Here is an 18,984-nt window from a genome sequence, read left to right on the forward strand (position 1 = left end):
CACATAGGTTGTAATATGGCTTTTTTGGGGGTGGGGGTGAATTGGCTTCCCCAGTGATTTTACTCAACCACTGCTACTGCTGGAGACTAGTCTCTTTCTAGTTGCCTTTGGCAAAAATGTAATCATGTGCATCAGACAAAACACAAGCGTGGTAACCAGTGGAGGAAAACGTTTGTTCTCATTCTCCTGCCCCTCAAACTAGCATGATATTTATAAGGCTTTACTTTGCTGTTATAGTGGTGTGGCTTGGGTCCAGATGGGTGCTAAAGGCATGATTTGTCTCTGCTTTATTACACCTACCTTCTCCTCTTATCCATCCTCAGAAGAATCCTAATGCAGTGACACCAGCGGGGATACTTTTTTCTTTACAATCTACTTAGCAATGATTTATCGATCACTGCCTCTTCCCTCATTGAGAATTAGCAATCCTTTTTGGGAAATCAGATTTTCACACCTTTCATGAGAATGTGGATATGGTGCAGGTCCCGGGGGGGGGGGGGGGGCTTGGGGAAGTTGACTTTGAGGAGAAGTCCCAAGGATGCTGTGTGGTTCTGTGGGTGTGTCAATCATGATATTGGCGATAGCACAGGTTGCTGAGGGGAGGACAGCCCCAAATAAATTCTGGAACAGATGCAAACGGAATGGCAATAAACACATGGAAGCCAGTGTTTGACGTATTAGATACCATTCCACTGATTCTGCTCCAGCCATTACCACGAGCCCGTCCTCCCCAGTTAATGTGCCACCAACCTCCTGTGGGCGAAAGTAACGTTGGCCCAGTGACATCCATCTCTATTTCCCTCTCACTCTCTCTCTCTGACTGAATTATGCACTGCACAACTTTTTAAATGTTTTTTTTTGTATAATTGCAGAATAGATTGAGTTAAATGCTGACTACAGGCAGTATTTAAATCAACGTGAAGATGAAAGGCCCTTCTTAGAGTTGATACATTGCTGTTCCAACCAAGCCGATTTTGAGCAGATCTATGAATGGATCTACAGTGGATCTATATGGATCTACAGTCGTTCAGTAGAATGCTGTGTTAGATGCATCACAAAACGACCTGTGTCATATGTCGCACTGTCTCCCTAAGGTAAAAGCTTGTTACATTTTCCACAGGGAAAGCTTCCTGTGCCGTTTTAGGAGTCAGATTAGCACAGCAAAGGCTTTGATGCTCCAGAATGAGAGCCCTGTGGATTGTTGTACAGAAAACACACTCCTGACCAATCGGGGCCTTTTATTTGTTGTGGACCTGCTGATTTACAACCTTCATAGAGCCTGTCCCGTTGGACGGTTTAAACTGTTATTCTGGGAAAAGTTGGTTTAGTACATTCAGCGAATCTATGCATTACATTGTATTCCAAGTTCGCAATTAGTTTACTACATGATACTGGTGTCTTGAAGAAGACATTTGAAAGAATCGCACTGGGGTCTCGTATATAAAGGATAGGAAAGTATCAGACAATTTTTCTTAAACGGCCTACATTAGGCTACTGACAAAAAGAAAAAGCCATATTTACACAACATCTGTCAGTATTGTAGACGTTTCATATTTGATTTGAGTACATTTTAGATTTCACTTGACCTTTTTGCTTATATATATATATATATTTTATTTTTTTTTACGCAGTTTTGTTTTAACAGGAGAATAGCTGGACACTAACGTAAAGGCTTCCCAGTCCACAACAGATATGCCAAACTGAGGGAACAGTATGTTTCCCTACCTTAAGGCGGAGACAAATCATCATCTCTCGTCGCGCGTACATACAGCATACCATAGAGGTCCTGGAACATTATAGCAGCTAATTCTAGTGGTGTAGGATGCATTATTTTTTCCACCTCTTACTTACCTTTTATAGACATTTGGTTCTCCGAAAGTCAGATAACTTCTCCCTGTCTTACTGTATTTCTGGGACCCTGTGCTTTTTTGTGGGTATTGAGACAAAGCTTCTTTAGGTGAATAGAAGGGCTAATTTACCCTGCATCTGGCAACCAAACACACTATAAACCATCAAAAAGTGTAACAACTCTGCTATCTCCTCAGGGACATCAATTGTGATCTAAATTTAAGCAACACACATTCTGCCACAAAGAATGACCTGTCCTTAATTTATGACAAGTAACTGTGTTTATGTCAATGATGCCTTAATAAAATAAGACAGTAGTTGTCATACTCAATCAGCTTATGGATTTGCTGTCAAATACCTCAGAAAACAAATTACCACTATAATTTAACCATTTCCTTTTACATTTAGAAAAGTATGATTATTTATTTCAACTGGGGAATGTTTCATACATGATTAAATGATATAATTAAATGATATTATACTTTTAAAATAATGATTGCCATACTATTATATATTATAACATATATGCTATATGTTTGACACAGAATAAGCTACAATTATTATAGTTATTACCACTGTTTTTATTATTGTTATTACCATTATTATTATTATTATTAACATGACTTAATTATCATTCTCTTTCAGTGCCTTGAATGTCAGTTGAGTGGAGCATGTTCGTCCAAGTCAGAAGCCCCTTGCCCAGGGGGACTCATGGGACAACGGCATTAAGGCCATTAGCTATTAGCATGGATATCTGATGAGCGCTGAGGGCTTTGTGCTGACCACCTCCTCCATGGAAACTGGGGGTATGAAGAGAGGAGTGGGAGGGAGGGAGGGGTGAGAGCCGAGTGCTTTTCCCTGTTCCTGCACTGCGGCCAGGGGGAGTAAAGCAACCCCACTCCCCCCTCTACTCACCCCACTCCACCCTCGAGCCCTCACACCACACACACCTACTCTGTTGAAATAAACATTCACACTTTGGCTGAAGAGCTGCACCGAGAGCTCCTTTTTAATAATGTAATTAACAGCCTTGGATGAAGGCGGAGGAGACAGATGCTTACCTATCCGCCAATGGAACTGAAGATTAGAGCTGTGATCTCATTCCCACCACTTGTTAAGAGTCTGTCAGGAAGAGGAATGTCAACATTAGATATGATGAAATAAGGAGAAAATACAAAAAAGGAAAGATGTGGAAGGATGGACAGAGAGGACCTTGCCCTACTCTAAAGTGTCAGTTGCTTCATGTTCAATTTTTTTGAATCATAGCTGGTGGGGAAAAGATTCCCCTTTCCCTTTATTTCTCCCACATTCTAACCAAAGGCATTGCCTTCATTGTTCTCTATTTTACTATATGTCTTGCAAACAACTACATTTTCAAACGACAAGAGAAATTTGAGCACTGCCCGTGCTTTCTGCTGCTGTTCCTCTGAGCTTTCAAACAGCCGACAGACTGTGAAGAATAAATAATAAAAAACTATTGATTATTTTGATGACTGCAAGATTCAATTAGGTATTAATTTTGCCCTCCAGTGGACCTATCAAGTGACTCAAAGGAGAAGAGGTGGGAGGTGGGGGTGGGCCCAAATGGATGCAAAGAGCGAGTAAGGCCAGGCTCAGACAGAGGGGAAAATGTGTTTACCTCACCGGGCAGAGAGGTGCATTGATGCGCAGAGTCCCATATTTAAGTGCTCCACAAATGAAGCCCTGATGACAAGAGACATTGTTACCAGGAATATGAGTATTGACCAGCTGACTCGCCTTTCGATGACATCTTAAACTATTTCTATTGATTAACATTTTCATAGATTATCATGTGTCATATCAAAGCCCCTCGGTTCCCCTGATGAGCACATTAAAAAGGACCCTCTGGACAGGAACACATCGACCACCATGGCAAGAGTGAAGGTAGTGGGGGACTGGCGCATGGGCAAGGTTGACCCCCCTCTCCCTCTTTCCCTCGCGCCATACATGCTGGTCACCTGTCCCCATCTCCAACCCATTTAGACTGAATGTTCTCAACCATAATTAAGGCAGAGTGAGAGGGACAGAGAGTTTTACCCCTCTCTGTTCCTGTTGTTCATTGTGTGTCTCAGAGCGGGAGGGAGGTGTAACAGTCTGAGGAGACACGAGGGAGAGGAGACACAGGAGAGGCAGAGAGGGAGGAGAGAGAGTGGAGGTGACATCTGCTTGTCTTGGGAGGCAACCTTAGGCTTGATCCCGCAGTGGTTATTCAGATGCACCAAGATCAAGGAAAATGTTTCTGGTTTTGTAGCAAGCATCGTGCACTAGCTGGTCTCTGCTCTGTGGCCACGAGCATGTTTTAATTGGTTTCTGTCAGGTTTTTTGGACATTCAGAAGATAATTTCTACAATATTTTTTGGGCCATTCATTCACTGGAGCTTCATTTAGGTATGTATGCTTTTTGTTGGTTTATTTATGATATTTTTCATTTGGTGCACTTTTACGTAGTTGCACATCGGTAATTAGCAACATTACTTCGTGACATTACATTATACATTACTTTGTTAGTAATTAACTGACAGTCATTCTAATTCCTTCCAGTTTACGGTGGTTTTTGTTTTTGTGAGACATTAGAATTACATTTTTGGGAGGACCAATGATATGCCTCGATCTATTCCTGCTCTTGATTGGAAGAGGACTTAATCGTTTGCTGGTGTAGCCTCTGAATAATGATGCCAACGTTGACTTCTTGCTCTTAATTAAAATATCATGCAGGCTTTACTTTTGAGAAATGAATTAACTGTCGACGTAGATTTGTAGCAGTAGATAGAGTATGTCAATATTTCTGAAGCAATTTAATGTGTAGGTACAGTATGCGTGTACAGGATGTGTGTAATGCTGAAGTTGTGACACATATGTTCTGTGGGTATTAATGAGCCTTCAGAGGTGTGAAGAACCTTGAAGGCTGCAGGGTATAATGGCAAAGCCAAACAATCCGTAACCGCTCTTCACCAGGCAGGTTGCAGCCACCAATACCAGCAGGAGCAGCACCAGTCTCAGATAAAAGAGAGACCGCTGGAGAGAGAGGTAGGGGGAGGGAGGGAGAGAGTGGTTAGTGAGTGATAGAGGGGAGACACAGGGGTAGAGAGAAGGGGAGTGAAGGGGAGTAGACAGAGAACAAGCCAGTGTAGAGTAGTGTGTGAGAGGCGGCGAGGCAAATCTAACCACGTTCTGTTGTATTCCCCACCTGGGCTCTCCAGCTCCCTCCAGGATCCGATGATTACAGGGCAGTTGAGCAAGCCGCTGCTCTCCCTGCGCAGCGAGATGAGCGCGGCAGAACTCCGGGCAGAGGACAAAGCGGCCACCCCAGACAGCAAGCTCAATGACGAGCCCCTGCTCCTGTCCTCCGAGGCCACGGGCAGAGAGGACACTCCCAACAAGCTCTATGGTGAGTCCATTGACAGGACAGTTCTCGGTCTCTCCTCTCCTTTCTGAGACTTGTCATGGTATGATTGACCAGGGAAATGCTCTGTCTCTGTGTGTTTTGGAAAGGGTGTCTGAGACCAGGTGCTACTGGAGCAGGTTCTAGAAGAGTGTGATAGACCAAACTAAGTTGAAGTGCAATGATTCAGGGGTGGATGAGGTGGATGCAATAAGGTTGGTTGCCTGAGTTAGAGTATGCAGATGTTGAAGATAAGTTCTTTAGGTGAGCTTTCAGATGACATGGTGTTTTATACGTTCATTATGTCTATGACTCATTTCACTGGAAATATCAATGAAGTCATGTCCTATAAACTGTTTGGTGTCTTGTTATGAGTCTTCTGTTAATTGATTCATTGATTTCCTTATAGGCTACATCTTGAGAAGTTTAGTTGTGGTAATTTTCAAATAGATTGTCGTGAGCGTCGCAATCAGTTGAATACTCAAAATGTCACACTAGAGTTGTTCATGTAATCACGTTTCATAATGTGCATTTAGGCCTACACATTTAGAAATGAGTGTTTGTATAGTTCACATTGATTAGATTGGTAGGAAAGTGACCCTTCCTTTCAGAAACATCTTGGAATATCTTGGAATGTGGCATTTTGTATTTTGTAGCAGGTATGAAAGTGAAATGTGTGAATGTTGTGACAAAATATGCTAAATAAGAGAGAATTTTAGGCTATTTTGTATCAGAAATGTGTGTGCGTTCTCAACTTAAAAATACCTATATATTGAACAGTGGTGAGGATCTCTGGCTTTGGTGTTGGCTTTGTTTTGTGACATTTCCTTACGCTTGATTTTATCTGCAATGGTGGGTCATCACAATTTATCATTTTTTAAGCAACTAACACATTTTTTTTGTAGGTTAATTGCAAATACCAGTATGAAGATTAATTGATATTTATAAAAATGAAATATGGTAAACACATTTAAATTACTCATGACATTAGCAATTTAGAAATATAAATGAAAAATGGCCTATTGCTCTGATAGGGAATTACATATCCTTACCACAAGTAGACCAACATAAGAGATACTAATTAGAAATGCATATTTTTTATTTTTATTTCTCTCAATTAACTCCATGTCCAGGTTCAATTACAGTTGTGATCAAGTTAATCAATATGCTTTCGATGAACCTAATTTACTTATACAGACAGTCTAATTTAATCCTAGGTCATAAGGATGAATCGCTATGTCTAATGAGATTAAAACAATTGTTTTGTATAATGAAACTATAAAAGTCATTGCACGATGTCTAATATAGACTACTGTAACATGGAGATTCAGTCTCAATGTAAAGGTTAAACACTACCTCATTTCAATTTGTTTGGATTTTGGATTGATCCTTTAGGATGGAAGTATAAGCGTTACATTTATAGTCAATGCTATCGCAATATAATCAGAATAAAATCAGTCACTCACTAATCCTTATTTACAACAAAGTAAAAAAAAATTGTACCATCAAAATAAGGTTGATAAAAAACAATGTAGCGATTGGAACATTGTGATATGTAATATGCATCTAGATATGAATTTATGCTTTTCAAATGGCACCATATAGGCAAAATTTGGTTTCAGGCATTTCAATTAGATTTTTTGTGTAATGAAATGCATTAATAGAACAATTACTGTATGTCATGGATGGTCTAAAGTGTACTTTTGGAGTTATCCTGATGATTGTGCTTTGGATGTATAACTATCTCTGAGAAAACAATATGTAATGCAGTTACAGCGTGTGCCCTTGGTGTGAGTAGATACTGGATGGGATATGATGTGGTCTATTTAAGACATTTTACACAGAGAATTTCATCAAAGGCTATTTCAGGGTACAGTAATTTTACACTTAGTACACATCTAAACAAGCTTGTAAGGTTATGAGTCAGTACTCAGCATTGAGAATGTAATACGTCTATTTCTGAAGATGCCCATGGACATCATTGTAAAAGATTATTTCACACTCACTAAAATTCCGTGAACCCCCTTCAAATTACAGTAAAGGTATGCTTGTCCGGAGAGGCTTTTCGAAAAGTAAGTGAATTGTGTCTTCTAGATATTATTGATACAAACTACTACAGTACTACTAATACTTGATTAAATTGGTAGTAAAATATATTTTCATATTAACATAATACATTATAAACATAATAATGATAGTAATATAATAAAATTAAAAACATATTTGTTCAGTAACCTAAACATCTCATGAAAAAGCAGTGCCAAAAGAAACAATACCAAAACACTACACAGTGACTGACGTGAAGAGTGCAGGATTGTGAGTAACTGCAGTCACCATATGTAGGGCTCTATAAAATCTGTTTAATTTTTTTCCTGATTCCGTTTTTTCCCAAATTCGGTTTCCTCAGTTTAGTTTTGTCAGGTTTCCACTTTCCACTGTTTTTCAGGGTTTTTTTTCACTCAAAAACCCCACAGATGTTCTAAATCTACAACAATGCTTAAACCACATCAGTATCCAACTTTTGAGGTCTTGGAAATTTTGGGGGGATGTAGTTACCCTTTAATTCCTAGCATGAGGCTAGCAACAGGATGTTGCTTAGCAGTGTTTTTGTAGCGCACAAGTGATAGTAGAGTTTACAAAACAAATACCCACTGGATTGATGCAAATAATCATTATAGAATTCTGACAGGTAATCATAGGCTACTTTGTAGTTATCCTTTTTGGGAAAGCCTTTCGATCTAGCAGAATACTTTTCATTAGCATCATCGCTACACAAAGTGGTAGATGTGTGACCACCATTTGCCTCATGCAGCGCGACACATCTCCTTTGCATAGAGTTGATGAAGCTGTTGATTGTGGCCTGTGGAATGTTTTCCCACTTCTCTTCAATGGTTGTGCAAAGTTGCTGGATACTGGCGGGAACTGGAACACGCTGTCGTACACATCGATCCAGAGCGTCCCAGAAATGCTCAATTGGTGACATGTCTGGTGAGTATGTAGGCCATGGAAGAACTAGGACATTTTCAGCTTCCAGGAATTGTGTACAGATCCTTGCGACATGGGCCATGCATTATCATGCTGAAACATGACGTAATGGCGGCGGATGAATGGCACGGCAATGGGCCTCAGGATCTCATCACATATCTCTGTGCATTCAAATTGCCATCGATAACATGCAATTGTGTTCCCCACCATCACCATGGAGCACTCTGTTCACAAATTTGACATCAGCAAACCGCTCGCCCACACAACACCATCCACGTGGTCTGTGGTTGTGAGGCTGGACGTACTGCCAAATTCTCTAAAACGACGTTTGAGGTGGCTTATGGTAGAGATATTAACATTAAATTCTCTGGCAACAGATCTGGTGGACATTCCTGCAGTCAGCATGCCAATTGCACACTCCTTCAAAACTTGAAACATCTGTGGCATTGTGTTGTGTGACAAAACTGCACATTTTAGAGAGACCTTTTATTATCCCGAGCACAAGGTGCACCTGTGTAAGGATCATGCTGTTTAATCAGCTTCTTGATATGCCACACCTCTCAGGTGGATGGATTATCTTGGCAAAGGAGAAATGCTCTGTAACAGGGATGTAAACAAATTTGTGCACAAAATTGGAGAGAAATAAGCTTTTTGTGCATATGGAAAATTTCCGGGATCTTGTACTTCAGCTCATGAAACATGGGACCAAAACTTTACATGTAGTGTTTACATTTTTGTTCCGTGTAAGTTCAGGAGTAAATATTTGCATAATTAGTTGCATGGACTCACTCTGTGTGCTATAATACTGTTTAACATGATTTCTTAATGACTACCTCACGCCACCCATACAATTATCTGTAAGGTCCCTCAGTCGAGGAGTGAATTTCAAACACGAAGACCAGGGAGGTTTTCCAATGCCTCGCAAAGAAGGACACCTATTGGTAGATGGGTAAAAATGTAAAAAAGCAGACACTGAATATCCCTTTGAGCATGGTGAAGTTATTAATTACACTTTGGATGGTGTATCAATACACCCTGTCACTACAAAGATACAGGTGTACTCAGTTGCCAGAGAGTAAGGAAACCTCTTTTGGATTTCACCATGAGGCCAATAGTGACTTTAAAACAGTTTGAATTTAATGGCTGTGATAGGAGAAAACTGAGGATGGACCAACAGCGTTGTAATTACTCGACAACACTAACCTAAATGACAGAGTGAAAGGAAGGAAGCCTGGACATACTTTTTTTTCTCCAAAACATGCATCCTGTTTGCAATAAGGCACTAAAGAAAAAGTGCAAAAAATGTGGCAAAGAAATGAACTTTATGTCCTGAATACAAAGCGTTATGTTTGGGGAAAATCCAACTCAACACATCACTGAGTACCACTCTTAAATGTTTAAAGCATGGTGATGGCTGCATCATGTTATGGGTATGCCTTTCATCGGCAAGGACTAGGGAGTTACAAAAAAATAAAAAAAATGAATAAAGCTAAGCACAGGCAAAATCCTAGAGGAAACCTGGTTCTGTCTGCTTTTCAACAGACACTGGGAGACAAATTCACCTTTCGGCAGGACAATAACCTAAAACATAAGGCCAAATATACACTGGAGTTGCTTGCCAAGATGACATTGAATGTTCCTAAGTGGCCTAGTTACAGTTTTGACTTAAATCAGCTTGAAAATCTAGGGCAGGACTTGAAAATGGCTGTTTAGCAATGATCAGAGCTTGAATAATTTAAAAAAGAAAAATGTGCAAATATTGTACAATCCAGGTGTGCAAAGCTCTTACAGACTTACCCATGAACACAGCTGTAATTGCTGCCAAAGGCGATTCTAACATGTATTCACTCAAGGGTGTGAATACTTATGTAAATGAGATATTTCTGTATTTCATTTTCAATACATTTGCTAAAATTTCTACCAATGTTTTCACTTTGTCATTATCGGGCATTGTGTGTAGATTGGTGAGAAAATATGGCTAATATATTATGGTTAAGGGCTGTTCTTATGCACGATGCAACGCATTGTGCATGGATACAGCCATGGTATATTGGCAATATATATAACACAAATACCCAAGGTGCCTTATTGATTTCATAAACTGGTTACCAACATAATTAGAGCAGTAAAAATACATGTATTGTCATACCCATGGTATACTGCTTTCAGCCAATCAGCATTCAGGGCTTGAACCGTTTATAATAATTGCCATTATTGTTACTTAATTTATGTGTGCTAGGCCTGCCTCATGCCAACAACACAAATATATCATGTTGGCTTTCTATACACACTATATAATCAGGGTTAATCTAATTTTGGATTCATTCTAATGCTCAAGCACATTAAACCACTTACATGCACGCATCAATCAGTACAGACCCATTGCTGCTGGCATCCTTCAACACCATTGGTGCCCAAGAGGAGCAATGCTCTTATTCTACCTGTTATCACACAATAAGAGTAAAAAAACATGGTAGTGCTACATTGGACATGGAAAGACGAGAGAAAGGCATTGGTATTTGTTTTGTCATGAATAATACATCAAAAACAGCTATCCCATTATGATGAAGCATACAATAACAAGGTACTTCAGGGTATGTGTGGTCTATGAATGTGAGTGTGCGTGTGCGTGTATTTGTCTGTCTGTTTATTGTCTGTGCGTGTATTTGTCTGTGCGTGTATTTGTCTGTGCGTGTATTTGTCCGTGCGTGTTATTTGTCTGTCTGTTTATTGTCTGTGTGTGTATTTGTCTTTGCGTGTATTTGTCCGTGCGTGTATTTGTCTGTGCGTGTATTTGTCTGTGCGTGTATTTGTCCGTGCGTGTATTTGTCCGTGCGTGTATTTGTCCGTGCGTGTATTTGTCTGTGCGTGTATTTGTCTGTGCGTGTATTTGTCTGTGGGTGTATTTGTCCGTGGGTGTATTTGTCCGTGCGTGTATTTGTCCATGCGTGTATTTGTCTATGAGTGTATTTGTCTGAGCGTGTATTTGTCTGTCCGTATATTTGTCTATGCGTGTATTTGTTTCTCTGTGTGTGTATTTGTTTCTCTGCTTCGTGTATATGTTTGTGTGCATGTTTTGGGATCAGACAAGGGGACGATAGTGTGCAGTCTGGCAGTGGTGTGTGTGCGTGTATTTGTCTGTTTTTGTGTGTCTGTACAGTTCGCATGTGTTTTGAGACTAGACAAGGAAGTGGCATAAGGTGAAGATAGTGTGCTGTTTGGCAGTGTTGTGCTCCATTGTTACATACTGCTGAGAAATATTTTGGGAGAGAGTTCTCCAAACAACCTCCCATGTCCTGAACAGTGTATAGCCCCAGCTGTCAGTCAAATGAATTTTTTAGGATATCCCAGGGCTAGACTCTGCAAAACAAAGACTAGTGTACCAGGTAACTAATTCATCTCAACAGTGTTACAATTCTCTGCAATAAGCATCAAGCGTTCTTTCAGTTCACTTCCAGACTCATGATTACATGTGAAGCCCGCTGGTCCATGTTTGTCTGTACCTCTCGCTCTGTCTCCCCCCCCACATTGGCGAACTGGCAGCCCGGCCCGCGGAACAATTCCCCCTCCCCCCAAGTTACTCAGTTAGCCCATGTCAGCTAACATTTTTTAGATTGGTAAGTTAGTTTAGCGGCCATCAAAACTTGTAGTAATCATGGTCGAATTACCAACTGGGGGGCCCCCATTGATTTTGTTCGTCACTCTCACTCAGATATCATATTAAAAACTTCAAACATTTGGCAGAATGAGTAGAATTGCATGAAGTTAGTTATACAATTAACAAAATCTTCTCTACTCTCCATGGCAAAATGTGTAGAATTGCAGGAAATTAACTGTAAAGCTTAAAAATGTTTTCTCCGCTGCCAAGTGGGTGCCCCATAACAACATGTCGCTTAGGGTCCCCGAAAGGCTAGGGGGCCCTAAGGGGACCACATAGGCTAGGGGGCCCTCTGACTGCATGTGTGGGTATGGATGTGGGTACACAAACCCGCACCAATAGCTCATGATGAGTTCAGATTTTTTGTGTCCCCCACCCCCATCAAAGTAACCCATCCATGTAATACAACTTTCTAAAACGGCAGTCTTTATTTTTATAATACTGTATTCCACATAACTCTGTTGTCATTTTTTATTTCATGTCAATTCACCTGCTGTCACCTTTATTGTGAATTCAGTGGTGTGTTTTGGTAGAGGTTGTCTCAATATGTGGTTGGCCCGAGCTGCCCTGGTGTTTCTTGTGATGCTGATGGAGGGATGGCATGGCTCGGCCCGTAGGCAGTGCCGGGGGGGGCAGGCTGGCACGACTCGCTTGCTCTGAGACTAGGCACAGCTTTGAGACAGTCAGGATATGTGGTGCAGTCAGATGGAGAAGAGACAAATGAGAGAGAGAGAGACAGAGAGAGAGCTCAACTCCTCTCACAAAGCAGCACAGCTCCCCTACATGCAGGTCACAGGGCATTGTGGATGACAGGAGGATGGTTTCTCACAACAAGGAAACAGTCTAATGTTATGCCAAGGTTGTATATGCATCTATGTACACACACGTTTGTTTATGCATGTTTAGCCTATGTTACAGTATTATTCTTAGCCTTAGATGTGGGTGTAGGGCAGTGCTACCTCGGTGCAGATATTTGAGTAGAGTGTGAGGTCTGGATACTCTCCATGTTCTTTTATCAGTGTCCTTGAGTCTCCTTTGCCGTAGACGACAGATGCATGTACAGTAGGCCTATTCTAGGTACGGTATGGATATGTGTCTCTTTGGGGTGGCTTACTTTTATAAATGTGCAGATTTGTTAATGAGATTGTAATTTCTGAAATAGAAAGACAATGAATAGTCTTCAAGTCACGGTACCTGCTGTTTAAAGTGGTTGATAATGTGTGTGAATCTCCAATGCTCCAGCGTTTCCCTCTAAAAATGTATTGTTGTGTCATTTTTGTGTCCAAGTAGAGAACATTTGGGATGTTTAGAGAAATCCTGACTCTTGATTATCTCAGTTACATTTTGAGCCCAACTCATTATCCAAGAAAATTATAGTAATTATTTCAAGCTATGATTGTCCATGTATCTCCACACCACCCTCGGGATTGAGTACGTATGTATTAAGTTCAGCTCTTTGAATAAACCCCTTCTGCATAACGGTAATTGAGCTAGTCATATGAGCCAGTTCAGATACTCTACATTTTATTTGGTTAAGAAGTCCCTGGTATTAGACAAACTACACAATATTATTTGCTGTTGACGGACTTAAGAACTTCCTACCCATTTCTCGAGGCGACTCTTCACAGTGTTCGCTGAATTGCCAGTTTCAATGAATAGAACAGCAAAGGGAAGTTTAATATTTTTGTGTGTCATTTTCATCAGTATGTTGGTGGATGGTGACAATGTACTCAATGTACGCATAATAGAGGTGTTTGTCAGAAAATGCACGGTACAGGTTCACACCATCAATCTGAAAATATCCATGCAGTGGTCAACGAACACATGTACTTGGCTGTATGGGTGAAAGTGTCTATATTCAGCTGGGATGCGAGCAGCTATAGAGAGTGAATGTTCAGAATTCACCAAGCATGATTTGTTAAGTGCTAACTTTGTTGAGGCAGCAGAGGGAAATAACCGAAAGAGTATGAGAATGATATTCAGTGACTCTTTATTCAGTGACTATTTCTGTGTCAACACAGTAAGAGAGTTCAGGTTCAGTTAGGTTATTTGTGAGGAATTGCTTTGTATAGAGTAGAGTGCTGCTTTTGGATTTAGTAGGATTTTTTTTACAGTTAAGTGGATACGTACTGAAGTTTGATTTCTGCAGGGAAAAAGTGTTGATTGAAGTGGTGTCAACTTTCTTGGGGTTCTCGAATTTGGTTGATTGTTGTGAGTAGGGTTGCAAAGGGAGTGTACGTTACTGGAAACTTTTACCAGTAAACTACCGGAATTTTCGTATCCTTCAAGGATTTTATATCTATCAGGAGTCATCTAGTGGCCCTTTTGGGTACTTCAGATTATCACAGGTGTCTGTAATTATCTCTGGCCCTCTCTCTGGCCTTATCACATGTAACATGACAATGTAAAACATTATTCTAAATATAAACCATTAACTTAGTCGATTCCATTGGGGTTTAATAGTAGGCTTAAAGCATTTAATATACCTTATCTTTTTTAGATTACTTTTTTTTACTATTGTCAATATGTATTTGTTGTCAATGTTTTGGCGTCAAACTGGTGGGAATTGTGAAAAAAAAAGTCAATAGTTAGACGAGTTGCAGAGGTAATTGAAAATAATGCCAATGTAGATCTTTTTTCTCTCTTCATTAATTAGGCTATTTTCTCTTGTGCCATATGGTCAATCTATTAGAAACTCATGGATAATATGGACACAGATATAAAACATTTATACTATATATTATAATTTTTTTTAAGTTATTCAAATATAAATTGCTAAAGTTACAATAGATTGCCATGGATTTTCTGTTAATTACCAAATTATTGAAGATTCCGGTAACTTTGGTACATGACCAGTAGAATTGCAACCCTAGTTGTGAGTGCCCAGGCAGTTGTATAAAAGGAAACACTGGTAGACAATGTCATTAGTAATGTTTGTTTGTAATGAGTAATGAGTAATGTTTGTCTACCACACCTAGCCATGCTCGTTTCACTGGTGAAATGGTTTCTCTCGTTTTTAAAGCAAATTTCTCATGGTTGTGCAAATAGTCTTCCACTCCAGCTATCAAAAGCCACGAGGCACCACAAACATCCTGAAAAGTGGATGTTAGGTGGGAAAGCTCGTCCCCAGCATGAGGACGAGATGGCGGGTCTGTGTACAGATTCTGTCTTCCGCTCTCAAGCAAATCTCTCCCTTTCAAACATCAACAGACAAGATAATAAGACACTCAGAGCACAATTCGGTATTATATTCCGCAACCAAAGGCTCCTCTTGTCAGTTTGCATTTACTCTCCCTAGGATGTGACGCTTCTATCATCATGCCGTCAAAAACAGCCTGGCTAGAACGACAAGACCACTCATTTCATACACTTACTGTCTACATGAAATGGCCTGCACTTATACCGATTCTGCCAAAATGGAGGAACATTTTCAGAAAGGTCACCTACAGACTAAAAAGAGGAGAGAAAAAATCATCTTCTATCGATTTATGCGATTGGGGGTCATTCCGAAGAAAAAGTCTAGAAAGACTTACATGTCTTTATTTGTTGTATTTTGTAAGATCAGTTACTCATTCATTTCGATAAGATAACATATTTATGACTAAATGTGGGCTTTTTTGCAATCCGGTAGCAACTGTACAGTACCTCACTAAAATCACTTAAATTAATTGGATTACTGAAGTAGTCCTTAATACCAGTATAAAAAATATGGTTATCACTAGGAAGAACCTGTTGACTTTTATTAGGATCAGCATGTATTTAATTTCATACCAACATTCTCTACAACTATCTCCTACTTCCTCCTTATCCCCTTGTTCCCTTCAACTTGCCTTTCCCTCCTCTGCATACACAGAGACACACTGCTGGAGGTAGCCCTCCATACTTACAATTTTTCTGTAATCAGCTTAGTGAGCAGGGTGAGTGAGTGGAGCTGTTTGGCTGCTTGCTAATGCAAAGAGGCCTGTAATGTTCTGATGTGCTGAGGTTAAGTAATAAAGTGGTAGAGACATTGTGTAAATGGGACTGGCTCAGTAACAGTAAATAAGACTAAGGATAAAGAAGGCTGAGAGAGGGGGAGGACTAGAAGTCTTACTCCCGAGGAGGTGGATCTCATTATGAGGATTTCAGATGTCTGCGCCGCAAACTTGAAAAGCGGCTTAATGCATGCCCTATAAAGCAGGTGTAATACATTCTCTAATGCGCCCAGAGCGACCGTGTACTATCCTTGCCATCGTCACCATCACAGCTCAGATAGCATCGAGGAACAAGGAGGAGCTGTTTCTGAGCTGGACAAGCAGAGGTCATCTGTTTTACAAATAGAAACCCCAGTCATGTAGATTACATTCTCGGTGACACTGAGCACGTCAAAGTGACTGACATTATAATCCGTCCAATATATTGTGCATATACTGTAGAAATGAATTGTTAACCTTATTGCGAAGTAAATGACATTGAGGGCACATTTGCCAGTGGTAGAGGACATTTAATGAATATTAAAATGCACTTTATTCCCGCTCTCGGTATGCTCAGTCATTTTGAGATGAAAATAATAATTTTCAAAGAAAAATGTATTTCATAGTCTCCATAAACAAGATCAATCAGCTCTTCATGTTGGACTAACAAAGAAACGTCGCAACTCCTTGGCGTTGACACGGTCGGTGTTGTTGGGATGTAATTGAAGCTGGGGAAGGGGTCACGTTTTCAGGAATGGAAATTACAATGTTGTCTTTCACTTGTGTGGCGTGAACCAGAGATGTATCCATCCTACAGTCCGTGTGTCGTTCACAACCCTTTATTATTTATAGCTCTCCCTCTTTGAGCAATGACCAGTACTAATGCATAACCTTCTGTCCTTCTGGCAGATTCGCTTCCTTTGAAACAAAAGATTGAGGGAAGAGAAAAGGGTGTGTGGAGATCCAGGCTATCGAGAAGTTATTAGTTTTTTTCCCCCCCTTCACATCTGAGGATGTGTAATAACATTGTGACGCTTCTTTTCTTGGGGAATGGAGTTACGGGCTTGAAAGCAATAGTCTATCCTGTACATTCCCCTCCCTCCGCAGCGTGACGGCACTATGAGGATGTTGTGTGCTGCTGGGGAAATTCTGTTAGAGAGAATCGAGGGCCGGTTCTCGGTTCTGAACCCCCTCCCGCCGGAAGTGGGACATAGAGGCAGCATTAGTGTTAGTGTTGGGTAGCCTTAGGGCCCGGAGGTGATGTGTCAAGTGTGACATGTGGGTGTCTAGTAACCCCCCGCACCTGCCCCTGTCCCTGTCCCCGGCCCTGTCTCCACCCACAGACGCCACTGGCTGCCTCTTAATTGTCCTGCCACTGCTCTCGCTTGGCCAGATGCAACGGAGGTTGACGGGCGGCCGCTCTTTGGACGCAGTGCATTCACCGTACATACTATGTGCTATCGATGTTCTGCCTATAGTAATTCTAGGATTGTGAATATTTCACATAGCTATAACTGTTTCTTTCCTTGATACTGTTGAAATGAATAGCATCAAATCATTAGTCACTTATTTGCCCTTTTGAACATGAAGCCGTGCTATTCCACACATTTCCTTTGTTTGAGACGGAGGTAAAGGAAGATAAATTACAACCAGTGCTGTGAAGAAAACACGTTGAATGGAGATGCAGACAGAGGGCCATGGCTGAAAAGAGACCCTCGTGCAGGACAGGGATGAAGGGGGCACCAGATCAGGCGGAATCCTATTTACCACAAATATAATTTAAGTCATTTAAAAAGAGTTGCCCATCAATAGAGAGGGAGGCACCTCAGTATTCTCCTCATCTCCTAACAGGCTTAGAGCCCTCTCAGGCAGGCCCTGATTTCACCATCCACGCTGCACCGATGGACATAAAAGGATGAGGAATAATTTGGGATTGTTATTTGTCTCTTTCAACCCTGAGGTAATCAGGTTGACATTGCTAGGGGAATGAGGAGAAGAGGCCGCAACAGATGTGCTCATGTGCAAAGTGTTCTACTCCCCTGAGAGCTTGCCTGCACAAATGCCCTCTCCCTTTCTCTCTAACTCTCCCCCTCTTCCTCCTCTCCACCCCCCCATCCGTCTCTCTCTCTCTTCATCACACCCTCTCTTTCTTGACCTTTGAGATTAACATTCCCCCTTCTCTCCAATTTACCTCATCCTGTCCCTCTTGTGTTCTCCAGCCTCCTCAGCTCCTGGTCCCCTTCACTGCAGAGGGAGAGGCAGGTACGAGCAGGCCTAGAGCACTTCCCTGTCTCAGAGAGCCTGTTGGAGGGAAAGAGGAGAGAGGATAACTACGGGAGGATGCTACTTCCCTGTTATCAGATACATTGACATACTGACAATGACCAGTAGCTACCATTGAGCAGCGACAGCAGAGTCTACACTTCAAAAACATAGTTTTTACCCTGTAAAAACTGGGAAGACAGAGACATTAGTCAGTCTCTATACCTCCATCTCTCTCTCTTACTCTCTCTCTGCCACTCTCTCCCTGTCTCTTTCTCCCCCCCATGTTTTCCAATGTGGTACTGTAATTACTCCAGTAGTGGCTGAGGAATTGCTGTGGTGAAAAAACAATCCACGCTTCCCTGTGCTTTGCTTTGAGAACCGACCCCTTAACTAAATAAGTCCACTTATTGGTGGAATAATGAATTAATAAGATATTTTTGCCTGTAAACTCTGGCGCCCCTTGCAGCTCTCCTTGCAACTCCAGCAAATCAAACTTCAATGTAAAGGGCCCAGAGAGACTGGCACGGTCCCTGACCACCAAGCCCCTACGCTGGGTCCTTAATTAAGGAAACGACAGCTCTCCAGCGGGCTATAATGTAGCTAATGGTATTACAGGCTGCCAACCACTCAACAGTCAGTCTCTGGTGTGTTCCGACTCCAAAAACGCTATTGACCTGTAACCAGCCAGCCTCTCCTCTCACTCAGGGTCTCTAAACAGCGTATTACTTTCCTGCTCATCCTCAGGGAGCCTAATAAAGAGGACCCAGGGTTATTGGCAGCACATTATACTCAGGGTTATTGTTGAAGGCTTTAGTGTGCTCAATGAAAGACAGAACAATGATATGAAAAACACTTTGTCAGTCTGGAGTCTA

General features: G+C 41.2%; 1 protein-coding gene across 2 annotated transcripts in view; it reads left to right on the top strand.

Moving 5' to 3' along the window:
* LOC106578684 (POU domain, class 6, transcription factor 2) overlaps positions 1–18,984 on the top strand; it is a 148,447-nt gene that overhangs the window by 18,974 nt on the left and 110,489 nt on the right. For both annotated transcript variants that reach the window (XM_014157779.3, XM_014157781.3), the window contains exons 2-3: positions 2,494–4,257; positions 5,070–5,257. In XM_014157779.3, coding sequence (XP_014013254.1) covers positions 5,086–5,257 — 172 coding nt within the window. In that variant the 5' untranslated portion in view covers positions 2,494–4,257; positions 5,070–5,085. The remainder of the gene's footprint in view (positions 1–2,493; positions 4,258–5,069; positions 5,258–18,984) is intronic.

The sequence above is a fragment of the Salmo salar genome, chromosome 19 (assembly GCF_965601325.2).
Source record: "Salmo salar chromosome 19, fSalSal1, whole genome shotgun sequence".
NCBI classification, from domain to species: Eukaryota; Metazoa; Chordata; class Actinopteri; order Salmoniformes; family Salmonidae; genus Salmo; species Salmo salar.